Source organism: Orussus abietinus, unplaced genomic scaffold (genome assembly GCF_000612105.2).
Source record: "Orussus abietinus isolate OABI.00-Male unplaced genomic scaffold, Oabi_2.0 scaffold181, whole genome shotgun sequence".
Classification (NCBI taxonomy): domain Eukaryota; kingdom Metazoa; phylum Arthropoda; class Insecta; order Hymenoptera; family Orussidae; genus Orussus; species Orussus abietinus.
Window position 1 is genome coordinate 1 of NW_019394482.1, and position 18,727 is coordinate 18,727.

At 37.3% G+C, this 18,727-nt stretch overlaps 2 protein-coding genes across 5 annotated transcripts in view; one reads left to right on the plus strand and one right to left on the minus strand.

Annotated features, from left to right (window-relative positions):
* Nucleotides 1-9,795: 9,795 nt before the first annotated feature.
* On the minus strand, nucleotides 9,796-17,854 carry LOC105703786 (chymotrypsin-1). Its single transcript, XM_012432447.1, has 6 exons — nucleotides 17,771-17,854; nucleotides 15,057-15,198; nucleotides 13,604-13,745; nucleotides 12,610-12,723; nucleotides 12,308-12,472; nucleotides 9,796-9,960 (listed from the first exon to the last, which is right to left on the minus strand). Exons 1-6 carry the CDS (start codon nucleotides 17,838-17,840, stop codon nucleotides 9,796-9,798), a joined length of 798 nt encoding a protein of 265 aa, XP_012287870.1. The 5' UTR covers nucleotides 17,841-17,854.
* LOC105703800 overlaps nucleotides 13,010-18,727 on the plus strand; it is a 108,347-nt gene continuing 102,629 nt past the window's right edge. Inside the window, exons 1-2 of one of the 4 annotated variants that reach the window (XM_012432481.1) lie at nucleotides 13,010-13,234; nucleotides 13,362-13,522. The gene's annotated coding sequence lies outside the window, so the exon portion shown is untranslated. The remainder of the gene's footprint in view (nucleotides 13,235-13,361; nucleotides 13,523-18,727) is intronic. The other 3 variants (XM_023432492.1, XM_012432479.1, XM_023432493.1) reach the window with 3 other exon arrangements.

Below are 18,727 nucleotides of genomic sequence, written 5' to 3' on the forward strand. Positions count from 1 at the left end.
ACGTTTTATTATAAGGAAATATATCGTAGTAAGATTATTTTACATCACGTTGAATTATAGTTTTCTTTAACTTCCATCAGGCTGTTTCATGAACTTTAACAAAACATTTAAATTACGTGGTTAAACTGTTGAATTAAAGTATCTTATTTGACGTTTAATTATTGGTAGTTATCCAATTTACAATAAACGTATGATTACTTTATTCAATTAACGTTGTAATAACGTTTAATTTATATGGTAAATTACATAATATTTAAACGTTAATATAACGAGTTTATAACGCGTTAAGAAATTCGTTTATCCGCGCGACATTTTGTCGTTGATTCAACGTAGTATTTTTTCTTCCGTATAACGTCTGGTTAATGGTCTGGTTTCAACGTTTTTTTAACATGTATGTGCTTATTGGGTTCCGTTCAATTTTCACGTGTCTGGGACTTTACGATAATTTTCGCCTTCCGTTAGTTGAGGGACCGACCCTTCGGGTCTTACACTGGTGCGAATCCGTGGGTGGGTTGGGAGGTTCATCGCTGGTGCGTGAGCTCCCGTACGCTGGTGCGAGCCCTGACGGATTGGGCCCATGCGGTTCGGGTCCCGGATTGGCCTTTTAGAGGGCCTGGCGCCCAACAATTTTCTTGCTGTTGACCGAATACAAGACGGAGACACCATTTTCAGATTATTTATTTATGACCACCAGAGGGTTGGAACATTAATTGCCAGGATTTTGTTTGGGAATTATGTTATTAAAAATAACGTCACTATATGTATATGTATATATATACATTAGTCTTCGTCTCGTATTCGCTTAACAGCAACAAAATTTGTCGCTAGGAAGTACAGAGAAAATGTTTGCAGTTTTCTCTCAGCTATACTCTGCTCTTAAAATATAGAATTTCAGAGTGAGACGATTACAGAAATGTACGATTGTTATTATAAATTTTTCATTAACTCCTTTCAATTTTAATTCATAAATGTACAGCACACTTCGAGTAATGCAAAATACACTTTAATTTGTTGGAAATTTATTTAATTACTTGCGAGTCGATTAACGAAATTGTCCACAAACTGTTTTACATTTCGAGTTTCGACTACGTGGAAAATGAGCGATGTAATTGCTGAACGTTTGGTTAATTAAATTGTTACTGCACCTGAGTGTAATTTCGCATTTGGACAAATTGAAGGTCGAGGATTTTTAGATCGATATTACCATGTAACCTTTTGGCTTTCGGTGGTTTAGGGCAGACTCATTATCGCTATTATCACCAGCACATTAGTAAATTGTTTCCTTTAACGTCACTAATGTGTTTTTTAATCACTGCTATTTGCGACAGTTATATAACATTAAGTACTGTTACCTAACTTTATTCCCCGACAAACCTTATTCGCTTAACAGTGATACGAATAGCGCAATATCCTTCGAGAAGTGCGTAACACACGGTGGCCACTATAGAAAACCGTAAGATCTTCCGTGAGCCATTTAAGGCAACAGTTATTATACCGTAAAGATAAATTCCGTTCCCCAGGTGAGTGTTTACGAGGACGATGAATGGCAATCCACGCAGATAATATATTATCAAATGTATCCCGAAACACCTCTATTTGTTCACGAGTTATGCCACTAATTTACCATTTAATAAAGTATAACGTCATGGCTGTATCAGACCACCTCATTAAAAAAACGAATAAATTTCAACAGTCATAAAAAGTCAAAGGACCGTTTCATTTATATTTACATTATATTCCTCTTCTACGGTATAAAGAATGTAAATTTTTCAAACATTTATCAATCGTTTAACATTTGTTTAAACCATTTCTATACTAGGGACTCGAGGACTGTTTCATCCACTCTCCCAAGAGTACCAAGACGCGATTTGCAATTAGCAGCAGTACCGATAAATAGACTATAATGTCCAAACCACCTGTAAGAAACACTCCCTCGTATAAATGGAGATTCTAATGAATTACCTACGCCTCTAATGAATTACCTCGTTTCACACGTCACCGTGAAAAGCACTTTCTATGTAATCTCTGCCATTCCGCAGGATTGCCTTAAAGGGCGATTTTAGCGGCGACACGGTCACCTCCCCCCCCCCCCCCCGGAAAAGGGTGGAAAATTGAATTTCCACTTTCGAGAATGGAATCCGAAGACTGAGCTTCCTTGAAAGGTTCTCATTCGAGACAAACTCGAAGTCGAAGTCGACTATCGCGCCTTCCTCGTTTCGCCTCGACGCTTTCGGAGGAAAATCGAATTTCAAGTGCTCAATGCTACGGTGAAAATCCACCCTGAAGAAGGGGCTTAACACAGAGTAAGATGATGCGATCACCCCATCAACATTAACAGAATAAATACCATACCTAGACGACGACACATGGAAACTACCACATTTCGATCCGCCATGAGCATTAAGAAAATCTTTAATATTAATTTTCTCAATCTTTCTAATCCCAACCTACAATTCTGTCAATTTTATAAGAGTGGGTCATCCAGTTAAATATCAAAGTGACATTACCCGAGATATTTTAATAAGGAGTTGGGTGAAAAAATGTTTAACAAGGAATTTTGCAAATGAGACTTAAAAAATCAGAGGAAAATTAAAAACAATGGAAGAATGCGAATTGCGATGAGTAATTTAACAATGTCCCCTGTGCACATAAAGATTTAGATTATGTCACGTTCGGAATAAATAAATATAGCCGTTTATCGTGGGTATGAAAATCTTCAGAAGAAAAGTGGACACTGAAGCGTGTTATGGGTTAGGTACAACACAAGGGTTAGGTATGGTTCTCGTCGTTTAAGAGCTTTTGTGGCCGATAATGTCACCGTTAAATATAATGCCTATCTAGAAGAAGGGTAACCGTTGAAAAACAGCTCAGTTCTGTTTACAGCACCGTGAACATGAATTTAACAGTGAATTAAAAAATAAAAGTGAACCGACAAAAATTGTATTTTCTTTTTCTATGACAGTTTTGGAATTTCGTATATCTACTTTCAAAATCTTATCCCTTCCTTTACTTCAGACAATCATCCCTTTCCAAGTATAACATTTTGGACTGCGATCAATAAACTAATTAATAAAATAATTAACGAAATCGTATTGATTTCTAATCCTACCGAAGGTTGGATCATACCAGAATGGGCACAAGTGACCGAGCATAAGTCTCGTTTGTTAGTGCTCTGTCTGTAAAAGGAGCTTGGCGATAGGTCGATTATCTAAAGCTCATTACGTACCGAGTCGTTATAAACGTTTAGCAATCCCAGCAGCAAACATGAAATGCTTCTAGCCATTCAATATTTGCAAACAAAGCATAATTGACCAATCGTGAACATTGCTGGAATCGGTGACTTATAGCATATAAAGTGATAAATCAAAAATTCAAATCGGAAATTTTAAGCTAAATCAAAAATTGAAGAGACAGTTTTAGAAACTCCACCGACAAATATTGATTTCTTCATTATTTAGATTTCAGTTTTCAGACGGAGAAGGATAAGTATCAAGGTTATAATTTTTATAAACAAATTAAGCACTATCCTGAAATCAGTAATCTTCTTAAAAATAAAATAAAGAATATGAAAAATATCCATCTACATCAAATTAAAACTTTGAAGAATACCTTCTACACTCTCATTCTAGTTGATCGAAAGTTCAATAAGTTAGAAGAAAAGTATGTTAAAGTATGTTGCGCACTTTTACATGTCCTATGTATTTTGGGGGGATGCTGAGCTGTAGGTTTCCAAACTTTAAAATAAGAAAACAAACTTCCAGATGAAACGATCCAATAGTGTACGTAGAGAATAAGATCAATTTCGAAACAATTATTGAAAAGTTATTACCTACGTGAGCACATCTGTTAGAGTAACAAACAAATGCAATATTCCGGAAACAATACCCGCAACAGGACAAGTGGATTCTTGCCAAGACAAATACTTAATTTCGTATTTTCACATTCCAATAAAAGTTTTCAATAAAATCTTCGATGGAAACGAAAATTACGATAACAAACTTTTTTTTAAATTTCCCTTTAATTCTTCTTAACAATTCATGAAAACGTTAACTCAATAAAATGGAAGCTCAGAGAATAAGTTGATTTTGAACAATTCTTTGTCCCGATAGTTATCTATGATTTAACGTTAATTAAATTGATATCAAAGAAAATTATTGGTTTTGTCGCGGAACGAACAGTCGATAAGATCAATCATTCAGGAGATAAGTTCATGGAGGACATTAACTGCATCCGGGCCCAGGTCGCTCCATTTCCTGAGCATATCTTTTTATGACATTATTTTCGCAATCCTTATATTAACCAGAAAAATTATATTATTTATCAAGTCCTCTATTACTGGACATGCCATATATTCAGTATCGTCGCACAGAACGCACCTAAAAATTATAACAACCTCACTAGCAAGTACTCAAAACATAAAAATCTATACTCATCAGCAGTATATTCTATTTATAAGTAATAATTACTTTTTGCCAATAAACATTTCAAAGTGCCAGCCCCGTTTTACCTCCCGTACACTTATTTCAGTTTTATAGGAATTACCTCCGATCTATCCCCAAAAGAAATAAAAGGAAAAAATAACGAAAATAGCTATAGCAATTTCTAAATCGATCGCCCCAATCGGGTCTCATTATCGACTTATCGAAAACGTTCATCTACTTACCCGATGAGTCTCTTCCGGCGTGATTGAAGACTTCATGCCGGCTTATTTCCGGTCCGTCCTTACCGGAGGAAGGGTCGTATTTCTCATGTATCGGCGTAATATCGATCAATGGTGATCAGCAGAAACTGGAGGACGTCACTTCTCACCGCAAGTTCACTGCCAGTTCACTGCAAGTTCACCACAAGTTCACTGAAAGGAACGTCCAATGGATAATCGATTAGTCTTTCCGGTCGATCGGTGGAAATCAAGTTTGTCTATTTAAATCCGTTAATTTCGCGGAATTCCCTCTTCAGCGTTTATTTTCGATGCACGAGACGATGAATTTACTCCGAAAATCGAAATTTTTTCACTTTTCGAGAACGGCTCGAAGGATTCTAAAGATACAGTAATTTGGAAATTATAAAGCAGGAGGACAATTTCGAGATTAACAATGTACCGCATTACTTCTGGAAATTTTCCATTCTTTGAGGAATACGGTTCTTGTATAAAATTCAAAATTGCCTTACTTCAAGTGACATATTCACATTTTATAAAAGGGTGTTTAAACTCACCCAACAACTAAACGTTACTACCACGTAATGGAAACTTTCCGTTGTAAATAATACCCAATAAACGGAACTTCTAACCATTAATTGAATCCATGCCTGTTTTTATAAGATCCTTTTGCAGCCGCTACGTCATTAAAAATTTCGCGTAAAAACAGGTAGGATCGATTTTGACTTAAATGTAACACGACCGCCTACAAATTGTATGCCTCACGGAAATGACACAAAATAACACCTTTCACACCCAGTTTAACACAAGGTTTTGTTAAAGTTTCTCTCGGTATCGACAGGATCTACTTTTGCTCGAGGCAGTTCTAATTTTACCGAACATTTTGAACTGCATAAAACACAAACCTTACCCTCTTTACTCAACTACCGAAAAGGTTTCAAAAATTATTACCTCTATAACTGTTTTGTTTTTCAATTCATATTAAACATACATATATCTCAGGCAATATATATTATACCAACAATACTGACATTTTTGAAAATATTCAACTTTAGTTCCGATGCATTTCCTTGCTGCACAAAAATTGCTAAGAAACTTGAATAAATCCCACGAATTGGTCATATGTATCCCTTTTATAAGTTTTCTATCTTATAGATAATTTATATATTCTGTCGAATAGGAATGTTCATACATTTTATATATTGCCATAATTTGTGGTTTTAAAATATTTTCAGAGAGATACCTTTATCCTTTTGAGTCGAATACTTTCCCTTTAGTCTTTACAACTTTTGCGTCTCGTATTTTTGCCTTCAAGTACAATTTCCTTTACACCTTTCAATGCTCTCGCGATTTCGATCTATCCAAGAAAACGAAGTTGACGTTTGTGCCATCGGGAGCTCTTTATTCTCCACTATACTCGAAAACGATATCCCCCATTACCTTCTCTCTGTGTATTATTACGTTTCTAGTGTAAACTTTCAAAAGTTGATTATACATTTACTTGGCTTCACGTTGACGGAAAGTGTAAATAACATTTAAAAGCAACGATATCTATCAATTACGTACTTCTTGTGTAAATTCGTACATGTATGTGCAACGATCAAGACTTTTCCATATTTCTTTCTTTTTTCAAATATTAATGAAAAACGCGTTAAGATAACAGATCTAAAAATGTGTAGAAATCGTCCATTTTGTTTATTGTAAAGTCTTAAGAATTTCTCAAACTTCATTTTTACTTTTTCAAATCTATTCTATATCGTCTGTATTCTATACCCGAAGTACTTGCATAAAAATGTTTAACGTGGGTATCAATTATCACAAATTGCAAGCCCACTCAGGGAAAACGGAGACAGTACTCCGTTGGACCATCAAAAATGACAAAGGGATACAAGTGGAAACCTCGGAAGAAACTCCTTACGTGATCGGGTATCTTTCTTAAATTTCAAGTTAAATGAATTATATATCAAGAAAATCTACGATCCTTCGATAACATGCAAATTAAGACATCGACTGTACTATTTACCACGTGGACAAAGGAAAACTAAATTTTGGGTTTCCTCCTATACAAATGATCCGACAAACTACTTAAACCACTAATTATATCTGTTTGATATTCCAATTAATTATCAAAACTCTCGAACGTATAAATTCTGTGTTCCAGAAAAATGTTAAAACTTTTATTTTATCCAAATACGTATGATAGGCGCGAAACACTGACCTAGTTTATGGTAAATCCATGAAACTCGATGGTAAATCACAACATAACGAAGAGAAAACGCAAACATCGTACCATACATTTTTAATAATACTTCAATTCATTTCTCAATTTATCGACCTAATAATTTGTTCTATTTTCTCCTCGCCGTAAATGCGAAAGCAGAGACAGAAATCCATGAAACTCCAAAACGAATGGAATTTTCGTAATGAAAACGCGGCCAACTTCCCGCAACTCGGCGCCATGTGCGGCAACTTCACGGCGACCCGCGAGGATATCTCCCGCAGAGTTAGTAGCAAAGTCCATGCGAAACAAAAGAGAGTAATTACGAGAAAAACCGCAAACGTAGTCGGCATTAGTTTACAGCCCACGAAGCCCTCGAGACAATTAGCATAGACTACCTGAAGACTTCTCTTTCCCGACTTTTCTTTTATCCTTCAACGAGCCCTGTGTACCCGTCAAGATCTTTCGACATCTCTTTGTCAGCTTCCGTGGCGTATTTCGTCGGCTACCGAGAGGAAGAGAGACAGAGGTACGGGTTAGGCTCGTGACGTAAGTGGGAGACAGGCGAGGAAAGAGTGAGAGGTGGATGCGGGAGAGGTGAGCGAGAGAGAGAGCGACGGGGTGACGGGGCGCCGATGCGGGTGAGGGTGAGGGTGGAGGGGGGTGCAAGGGGGCTTAACGCGCGAGAGAGAGGGCTGCGAGCGAGCAAGCGAGACCGAGCGACACTCGCGGGTATGGAGCGCGCGCACGCGCGCGCACCTACTAGAGACGTACGAACCGAACGGCGGAAGCGCTAACACTGAGCGCTTGAATCGCGGGGGTTGCGGCCGGCTCCTCGGGGTGGTGGGTGGCGCAGCCGGCTCGGGTGGGCCGCTAGTTCCGCGGCGCGCCTTCCGGCGGCGCTACCTGTCGCCCGAAGGGGCGGAAGTGAGCGCAAACTGTGAGATATTCTACGTTAATTGTTTAATGCTCGTTAATTTTTGATGTAGGATTTAGAGGATTTATATCATAAAGTATTATAATGAGACATACGCCTGCAGTCGGTCTAACTATGCAAGCGCCATGGATAATGTAGGAATCCCGATACTAAATGATCAATTTTCTATCGATATAAATAACCTAAATTGCTTTTAGCTGTGTAGTTAAGGTGATACGAAAGGATCATTCTGAATATATAAAACATAAAAATATTTACATAACTTTTCTTCAAGCTAGGTGCACCGAATCGTTGGAAACTGCAGTACGTAATTATGAAAGCCCTAAGGAAGAACGTGGTGTTTATAAAATTTAATAAAAGAAAATGTATTCTTGGTTCTAATCTGGGATAAATGAAAAACATTGTGACTAAAAATGCAATTTCATGAGCACCATGTTGTTCCTTAGGGTCTCTGCAATCACATTCTGAAGTTTCCAACAATTCGGTGGATCTAGTTTAGAGAAAAATGTTATACACATTTTGACGTTATATATATATTCACCTTTCATATCACCTTAAGATATGCAATGTAGAACAATAATCCGCACATATTAAACACAGTCATGCTTTTAATGTGATAAGGAACCGAAAATCATTATTTGTAGATTCACTGAATGTATATTTAAATTAATTATTTACTCTCCCTGTTATACATGATATATCCAAAGAATTATGAAACAAATAACATCACTTTCAGAGTCATCAAAAGAATGTATAAAAACAATTTGGAGGTGTCGACTATACTTTTGGAATTTAGCATATATAATCTCGACAAAGATCAAGCAATTTCATTGAATTATCGGACGCAGATAACTACGGGAACCGATACAATCATCGTTAAGCATTTGGTAGAGGGTGATACGCGAAACACAATGAACTTCTGGAGGATGCTTTGACATTGACGAAGTACCAAATGCCTCTTGTAAACACCGGGGGATTAAACAAGCGGAATACCGGACTACGTGTAAATGCGTGGTTGGGAGTGAAGTATTCGCGGTACGGTAACATCGACTACCAAACAATAGGCCATTCTGCTTACAACCCACAGTTGTTGTACCCTGTAGTAAAAATGAACGTGAACATGAACGCCATGCCCAGAACAATCCATTTAAGAAATTTCATAAAATCAGAGCACGTAAAATCTTCTGAATTTTTGACATTTTCTCTAAGCCTAATTTAAACAAAATCCCAATGTTTCATAATAAAATGAATAACTGTACGTGTCTTATCGACCTCGATAACCATATGTCCGTTTCGTAATAAAATAAATGTATATACCTTTTCGACCTTAATATCCATGTGTGAAATATCTTACCATGTTATAAATAAGTAGAACAAAATTTTAAAAAAGCTATTGCGTGTCAGGAATATATCGAAATATTTGGTGAGAGCTATTTTTGTTCCGTGTAAATCCGGGATTCAACGGAAAAGGTGTACGTAGACTATTTACGTGCCTTTGTATATCATTATGACACTGATCGTGATTTACGAAAGATTACCCGGGAATCAAGGTTTCGGAAATGTCGGCTTTGGTCCTCGGTTGTGGGATCGTGGGACCCTCCCTATTGGAATGTAGGATCCCAAATCCCCCTCAGTCCCTTAAGTACGAGAAATCCTGGTTTTTTCGTGACAGACACGAACGCACCGAGTACACTTCCCTGAGTCAACCAACAACAAAAGCCCTATCGGAAATGTCGGAGCTGTTTATACAGGATTTTCATTACTTCGACCTTTCCATTTATCTTCCTGTTAATTCTGCAGGACTTGATACCAAGTAAACCGGTATTGGCAGGCCTGTAAAAATCGATGAAATAAACTAGGTTAATGTAAGTATTCTTATGCCACGCAAAATTAAGCACGCGATAGGGAAACGCATTTTACGAGTCCAAGGGAGGTGGATCTTGATTTCGGGGCACACAATCTGGTGTAGATTTTATTTACAAGCTACACTAGATTAAGTACATGATAGGGAAACGCATTTTTTCGAATCCAGGGGAGGTAGGATTTGATCTTCGTGTAGACGTCAGGATCTCCAGAACCACATTGAGTGCCCCACGAGAGAATTCCAATCTGCACGTTGTTCAGAACGAGGGGGCTGGCGTTGTCACCCTGAATAAATTCGGAGTAACGTTAAATGATAATTCATGAGCAATAAAGACTAGAATATATATGACTCAAAGCTCCGTTCGGTAACAGTGTACCCTATTAGTTCGCAATTAGCATAAATCGCTGTAAGTGAATTTACAATCACATGCACAGAATTTTAATATACACTTTTAACATCCTTTCACATATTTCGATGAAAAGACTTTTCTGCGTACTTTTTGATACATTTACTGGGTATGGAATAATGTTGCCAGGAAGCTTGGCTGGGAGGAAGATATCGTCTCTCATACGAGCACTCTGCACGTGGGATAATCTTAGGTCTTACAAAGTACATACTATGTTCTTGATATACATAAATCCTGCAATGCATTATCAAACTATATAAAACAGGAAACAACTTCCCTATCAATCCTCTAAAATGTCTCTATACGTAGCTAGGGACCTCCCCAAGATCCCTGCACTCGCATCATCTTCGTTTATGGTTACGTTTTATGTTATTTCTCCGGCAATTCCATCGTAAAAACCGGCATCGTGCAATTTTCTAAGTTCTAAAAGACCCCCACGTCAGATGTGCGATATAAACCCACGAATGTAAATGGCATCACAACCTCGAAGGGATGTCAGAATGTAATGTCGAAAATTCAGAATCTCGGGTTATAGAGTGACGGAATGGGATTGTTTCGGCTTCGCCAAAAAGTTATTTAAGCGGAGGAACTTCCTCGACATTTCTTCCCTGCCGAAGTGACGAAACAATACGTCTCTCGGGATCAGTTGCGGGAAATATTTCTACGGATGAAGGATCGGAGCTTTCGGTCCCCACATTTTTGTCAGACCTTATGAAAGTGTAATGAAGATCTCCATATGTATTTCCTGTGATCCTACAGTTGTACATATTTTAACACGTAGCTTTGCTCTCGTCACTTTGGAAAGAAAATGTTGCCAAACATAAATAACGCTTATCTAAGATATCTATCCTGAAAATTCGAACACCTTTGTAAATATTAGCAAAAATTGAATTTATGGGGGAAAAAACAACAAAGTTAAGAGCAGTCTTTAACCAACCGTAAAGGGCTCTCTTGTGGTTTCCAAGAGAAAAGTTGGTGGGTAAGTGATATATCGGAAAATGCGAACGGAAAGATTTAGTTGTCGAAAATAAAGTTGGGCAATATAAAGTCAGAAGACAATAACCTCCCCTATGGCGAAGTCGTAAATGTAATAGAAAACTGACGTGGGATTTTCTTCGTGGGGAAATCTGAGTAATACTAAGACTCTTTTAAATAGCTCTTGCACGCGAAAACAGTTGTTCTACATCCGGATACTTTAAACCATAAATTAGAAAATTCATAAATTAACATTCTCCGGCAGTTCCCACGCATCCGCAGTATACGATATTTCTACGTCGCCGTACCGCGAAAGTGGCGATCCCGTAACGTTCTTCTCTAAATTTCCATAAGCCTGGCGAAAAAAATATTTATTCATAACATTTTGATTCTACTACGATACAGATGAAAAAAAAATGAAGAATAATAGAATCTTGAAAAAAATTCGACTCCCACAAATTTACCGACTTTTCTTCATTCATTGTAGCCCACCTGCATTCCCATCAAATATATGGAAAAAAAAGTAAGTCCTCCTAAATCAGATAAACGTTGTTTTCATAACAAAAATCGACGGTGCGATTTATTACTGACAAATACGGTTTATTTGCACTAAGTGCTAATATATTCAACGACATTAATCGTCCCGGCGCAAATAAATTATATCGGCCAGTAAATTGCGGCACAGCACCCCGTCAAAGGAATATTTATTTGAAGCAATGTTTAACCCTGCTGATTTATTGAAAAACATTAATGTGCATTTGCATCATTGAGTAAACCAAAGCTCTCTAAAGAGCAATGTATCATTCGTTAGACAAGCAATCCAAAATACAGAAATCTGCGGCAGGCAAAACGAGAAATCCTATAAAAACTTCAAATTAATATATATCCGTGTAGTCACTTTTCACTTTTCATTTTTTTTGTTTTTTAAAGAAACCTGTCAATCGTGTTCTTAATAACGCATGTTCTCACGTATCCCCCCATCCTTTGGTAGTGCCATATATCTAACTCCTTGACCTACAGGCACCGCCGACAAATACCAAATGTGTTTTATGCAAGCCCGGGATCGTCGGATATCTTTAGAAACAAATAAAGGCATAATTAATCACCGTTGCGTGTATAAATATTCCAGATGCCCTTAGAGCTGCTGCAGAAATATCTCGCGTGGTTACCCGGCCACGTTTTCCCTCTTATCCCTATGCGGCGTGCAAGAGTAAGTTATGGCGCTCTTGGCGAGGATTAATACAACTCACTATGCAAGACCCCTGGGAGTAGATGTTGCCAGCACAAATATGTCTACTCGATATTTCTCGACCGGTACCAGCCAACAATTCCTGACAGACCTTCAAAGGAACCACGTCGACCCCTGCCTTCTGCAAGAGCGAGCCCTCGTCGTCGTACTCCTCCGGCTCGTTAGGCTGCAATGAATTGTCATAACTTATTTTTTATTATTTACTAATCTTGAGAAATTATCTCTTGACAGAGATATAAAATCTTCTAGTTATGCATTCTGAAGGGAAGGAAATATTTTGGAAATGTTGACTGCACGTCTTACCAGAGCTTTCCAGCCTGAAACGGTGGCCAATTTTCCCGGGAGGGGATCGTGATCTTCGAATTTTGGCAATTTTATAGGCCGAGAAAACTCCGACATCTCCATTGGAAGGACTGTCTGAAATGTTTTTAAAATAGAGTCAACCTGTGTTTCGTACCGGAAAAGAAAAGAAATCGTTGATATTGACATCTCTACAGTGGGATGTTATGTCCTGAGTTTAGGAGAGAGGACACAGGGACGAGACAGGAAAACAAATGCCTGACGTCACAAGGATCTCCAGACTGCTTGCGATCTAGGCCGATCCGTGATTTTTTCAACGATCAATCTTCCCCTCCACACAGTATGTCGGAAGGCTTATCAAGCGAATATTATTCAGTTCAATACGGGATCTCGAAGCAGATAGTTTCCCATGTTCTATTCAATAATTTAATAAATAAATAAAATACATAATTCCGAGTGAAATTAACTTTACTAACTCTGAGGTATCGTGCGTGTGATACAACCTGAGTCTCGTATCAAATCCGTAAGTGTACTAATAAGTAAATAAACTGTATATATAAAATTCACGTGAAAAGAAGCCGTAACTCAAATTGTTAGATTATGGGAAACCGTAGTATTTTTACGAAAGGTAACAATTATTAAAAAATGATGATGACTCATATACGTCCATTTTTTCAACTATAAAATTACACTGTCTAGGAAAAAGACGTTGACATGTCGCACTGATCATAAATTATTATCAATTTACTTCCAAGTGAAGCCGTAACTCGGAGCATTTACGCAGCTATGAAAACGAATACGTACATATAAATTTTCAAGGATGTACATGCAAATGGAATTGGGAGCTTAGACGTCCCTTAAGACCATTTTGGAGCATACTCCATAAATCAACGGGAAGTCTCGGCAGAAATCAAAGGTTAGTGCTCTGGTGACACATAAATTCCCGGCAAAGCTCAGATTTCTCCCGCTTTTCGTAATTTAGTCGAAGAGCTCTTGCCTTCAATATGGCGAGGTCGTGTTGCCCGTCTCCGGTATAATTCGGGTGTATGACCACTGAATAAACGTTGTACCATCTGCCACCCACGGATCGATGAATGGTACCGATGACGACGTCCAAATGACTGGGCCTGTCTTTATACCTGAAAAATCCGCCAATATAGTCACAATAGCAGACTAGAATGAGTAAAATCTGAGAAAATGCAAGCAAAATACAAGTCGTATTATTGTTTTCCTTCCGCACTTTGCTGAAGTTCATCTTCTAATATTACAATAATTTGTCTGCACATTTAACCTCTAGGTATACATTTCAAAGTAAGAGTTCTTTACATTCGGCGAAAGATGAATGAGGCAGAATTTAATTCAAAATAGACATTGAATTAGTGTAAAATAGTTCGAATTGTTTAATTGAGTTATTTAGTGAATTAGCAACCAGGGCACAAGGCAGACATTTGTCTGATGATTTTCGCAGATTGGCATGCTTGAATCCTAAATTACACCATGTAGCCAAATATTTCAAATACTGCGCAGTAAATTAATTTCGGACTGAATTTTAATTAATACTTTTGCATAATTACGCTCAAAGTATGGGCAGAATAAAAACTTCAGATTATGCTTGTTTCGGAGATCGGTTTAGGTGGGAGATTGAACTCTAATTTGCATATTTAGTTGCTGCGTAAATAACATCGCTACACCTTAAAAAGAAGTAGTGAAGCCTTTCGCAGAAAAGAGGAAAATGTATTAAATCCACGTCAGGGCATATTTTAGGTTGACATGAGATTATTTGATGCCCGGATACAGTATACTTCCGAAAGAAGTTACCAAACTTTGGTAGTACATCATCCTCACTTCACGAGGAAAAGATGGTACGAATATACTCTTATAACACTCCATTAAATTTCATATCCTCGACTTATTTCTCACCCAAAATGCCAAATTTTAATACGAACATTCTGATAATAACATATCAGAGGATAATAATTATCTGCTGATAAATCTTCTGATAATTTACCAAAATTCCGAAACAATATCAGCACGTGACATAAAATAATATTTCTTCCTCCAAAAAGTTGCTGCATGTATCTTTAAAAAAAAAACAACGTTTTTCGAGCGATTTTTATGTGTGGTCATTATCAATAAACATTCCGACAACTTGTAAAATTCGGTCCAATTCGTTCTCCAAGGCGTAGAACTACTACGACCGAGATGAATGACCATGTTTCCACGATAACGAATAATTTATTTGCAGACGACGTTTCAGCGCGTGTCAGGTACATTGTATAACGGGAGAAAAGTTGGGTTAAAACGTCGTTACACGTGTTGTCGGTGCCCATGTCGACGACTGAAAGGTGCTTGACAAACGCGACATGCAAGTACTTGTAGGGCTCGATGTACGCACCGATTACGGGGAAATCGCATTAACATAGCCACGCACTATTAGGATAATAACGTACCGAGTGACGCAGTGTGCCGAGGAGAGTACATGTCGCTGGTTGAGAATGGTGCCGCTGCATAAAATCGCCCGAGATTGCATGTAAATCGCGACATGATACGGCAGCTCTCCTAAACGTGCCGGCGTACTTTGTAGCGGCTCATCTAAAATCATTATTGCACATTAATTGTGATTATCAGCCGATCAGAAACTTTATCGACTTGGCGCTTGCGTGGCTGCTGGCAAGATTTTAACGATTTTCCTGATATTTTATTTTGAAATCTTGTCCCAGCGCTCCGGAAATTAGCAAACTATCGTGGCATTCTAGCTTGAGAGTTATAAAAGACGGTATATTCATTGTAATATTAATTTGTCCCATAAGTTCCTGAAAAAATTCTGCTTGCAAAAAATGTTCCTCGGTCATAATTGCCAGTTTAAAGAACTGTCAGAAAAGTGACAAGCAATGATCAACAGTGTCGGAGAATGCATTATCAATTCACACGTGGTTTGTTTCATTACAAAAAATTAATTTTTTAATTTTTACAAATATGTTAGCAAATTTATGGCACAATTTAATGATAAGTATGATACGTATTATCGAGTGCAAGCACTTTTAAAACTCCATAAACGGACTGTACATTATTTTAACATATTCACCAAAAAACAGTTCCCGGTTAGGTCGTGTACAGTTCTCTTATAATATATGGAACCTCTTTTAAGTTAAGTGGCTGCCATTTTTTGGCCCCGAAATGGCTCGATAAGTATCTGGAAGCGAAACGTAATCATTGCAACAAACTGCAGGTTCCCTCGGTTCTGCATAATGTTATCCGACGTTACAGCAGTTCCTCTACCAACGGTTAACGTTGCATCCGCGACAAGTAATGGCAGCTAATGATCCTACTTGCCACTAAGGATGCCTGCCCCGAAGAAATAATTAAATAATTATAGTAATTAATCCGAGTGAGATTCTAATTAGCGCAGTCGTTTACATGGGAAATTGCTGGCTCTTCTTAGTCCCCGGCCCAATATTCGCGCACGGCTTATTAAAAAAAAAAGAAAGAAAATGAAGTAATGAAATTGGCGAATCAAATCAGCATTAACACCAACAATCCACTCTCGCTAATTTTGTCCTACAAATACCCATTCAAATGCTCGTCTTGTGAACTTTCGCGTTTTTATCCTCTTATGTAATAACATGAGAGATAATTATGTTTAATTTATCAATACTTATTTAGAGTTATAATTTATGTACAGATTTTAGACATCATGAACGATCAGATGTGTACTCATTAAATATTCGTTTTTAAAAGAAATTAAAGGGATAATTTTTCAACCTTCTCCATTTTACCGTTTTTAAACCTGTTTTCGCTCTTACATTACAATAAATCTGTATGAGTATTCACATTTATTTACGATTTTTTTCTCAAGCCGATACTCTTCAACCTTGAAAGACGAAGCGTGCCGTAAATTCCGGTTTTGTTTCTGGACATCTTTTTATTTCCGTTTTACGAGCAGTTTGGCCAAACCGGACCAAGCTTTCCGCAAAGAAATGCTTTTGAAGTGCCTTCGCTCATAAATTATCCACTCTCATTGCTGATAAAAGATGGAGAAGACGAAAACACCAAAGAAGAACGGTTAAAGGAGGAAGTAGATAAAGCAGTGAATGCAAGGTGCACCTTCCACATCGTTCGGAGCATACACAAAATGTTTCCGGAAAGCTCAGATGAAATTTCCCCACTTTCCGGGGTTCGTTGCAGATTCCCAGCATTACGTTTTAATTTCGCAAGCAGCTTCATGTAAATCTCTAAAATGACGGCTTAGCTCGCCGCTAAGGTTGCCTCATTTTCTTAATGAAATTTAATGAAAAGAGATGCCCTTAATCGTTGCACAATTTCGTAGAAAATTTGCTAATTATATCGTTTCAATCGGTCGAGCAGCTAAAATTAATTTCCACAGCAACATATTCACATCATTAGATCATAAATCTGCTGATAACGAAAAGAACTAAATTTGGAAATATTTTTTAATACCGACGTCAAGTGCCAGGTGTATTTTCAGAGATTTAAATTTTAGAGGTGCATTTTAGCGATGCTTGGTACCTTTAAAAGTGTTGCCACCGTAAATTATTCACTACTGTTATTGTGTAGAGAGAAAAACGGCGTAAGGGGGAAACAGAAATAGTAGAAAAAAAGAGTAGCTATAAATGCAAAGGGTGCTTGACGTACTAGTTTCTCTCCCTCTCTTTCTTAGATTGCAGGAATATAAAATGTATAAATTAGAGTGCTTAGATGAAATTTCAGCATTTATCAGGTTCCTTTCTAGGTCTCTAAGTATCTTCTTTAATTTCGTAAATTATACCTCAAGGAAAATCTCGGTGGAGAAAGCCGAATCATTAAAGAGAGCGTCTTGTGTAATTAACCAAATTTCGCGAAAAGAACTTCATCGCCTTTGCATCCGAACTCGTAAAAGCTATGTTTTATTAAAACATTCTGCAATTTTGATTAACTCTTTTATTTAATTCAAAATATGCAACATTTACGTGCAAATTCGAATATTGCCCGACAAGTCTGAGATTTTGTGATTTCTTAAGAAAATAAATGTTCAGAGTTTATATTCATTCACTTAAGAAGTATATATATTTAATGCTATGAATTAGAAATGTTTACGATTTATCTACACTTTGCATAAGCTATACAAATTCAGAGAAATTTATATATTAGTATATGTATTACTTACGTCTCGAAAACACCAACCGAAGGTCGCAGAGAAGGTGGATAATTATAAATCCGAACAATTTCACTTTCATTCTGCCAATTAGATGCACCGATTCATACTGATACTGAGCTTTGTCACTTTCTTTTTATATAGGCCTACACCTGTCCACTGTATCAATACATAGATACGTGTCTCTTGAGTGTTATAATAATTCCTGGCTCGAATATCTTCAATTCGCAATGGTACCCTCAAGAGAAATAACGTTACGCATCAAAAGAAATGTTTTCCATGAACTTTTAATACTCTTTTCTCAATTAAAGTTCCTTACAGAGCACATACTTTCTCTGATAATTATTAATGTACCTATACTAAGATAAACAAATTTTTCTTAAACACGGTTTATTTAAATTTAAGCTGTGCAATTTTTATCGTCTTAAAATCGTTTTTTTACCCTATCAGATTAATTTTCACGTGTCACGTTTCTTCATAAATTTCCCACAGGTAGAGTTCATGGTTAAATGACAGTTTCACACCTTTTTATAAATCATACTTATGCCATATTATGACAAGTATTGCATTACGCATGCTGCACCTGCATCGTCTCCTCGGTGTTAAAACCAGTCAGATGGATTGTAATCCGCAAGAAAGTGATATCTTTTGGTTTTGGATATCACCGAGTGTCGTGTTTCCCTTCTCTGGAGTATCACTTAACATACGTATTATGCAGCCCATCGCGTAGTCCAAATGGAACAAAAATCACAGTAAATGTTTAAAGGAACCAAAATCTTCACATAGCATACAATACAGAAGCATACCCACACGGGCAACTAGAAATGGTACACGTATATAAGATATCTAAAACATTCAGATGTCTAATAGATGTATACAAGAGTATACGGAATGTGCTGGGGCATGTACAAATGTCCGCGCCGTCAACATATAGTATATGTATTCTTGAACATTCCACTTTCATTTAAT

What these genes read in the sequence shown, in the direction of transcription:
- LOC105703786 (XM_012432447.1), bottom strand. Translation starts at nt 17,840, where the DNA reads ATGAAAGTGAAATTGTTCGGATTTATAATTATCCACCTTCTCTGCGAC. An exon ending in ACGACCTCGCCATATTGAAG is followed by an intron (nt 12,724 to 13,603) that starts GCAAGAGCTCTT and finishes AAAACATTTCAG; the next exon opens with ACAGTCCTTCCAATGGAGAT. An exon ending in ACTCCCAGGGGTCTTGCATA is followed by an intron (nt 9,961 to 12,307) that starts GTGAGTTGTATT and finishes GAATTTATTCAG; the next exon opens with GGTGACAACGCCAGCCCCCT.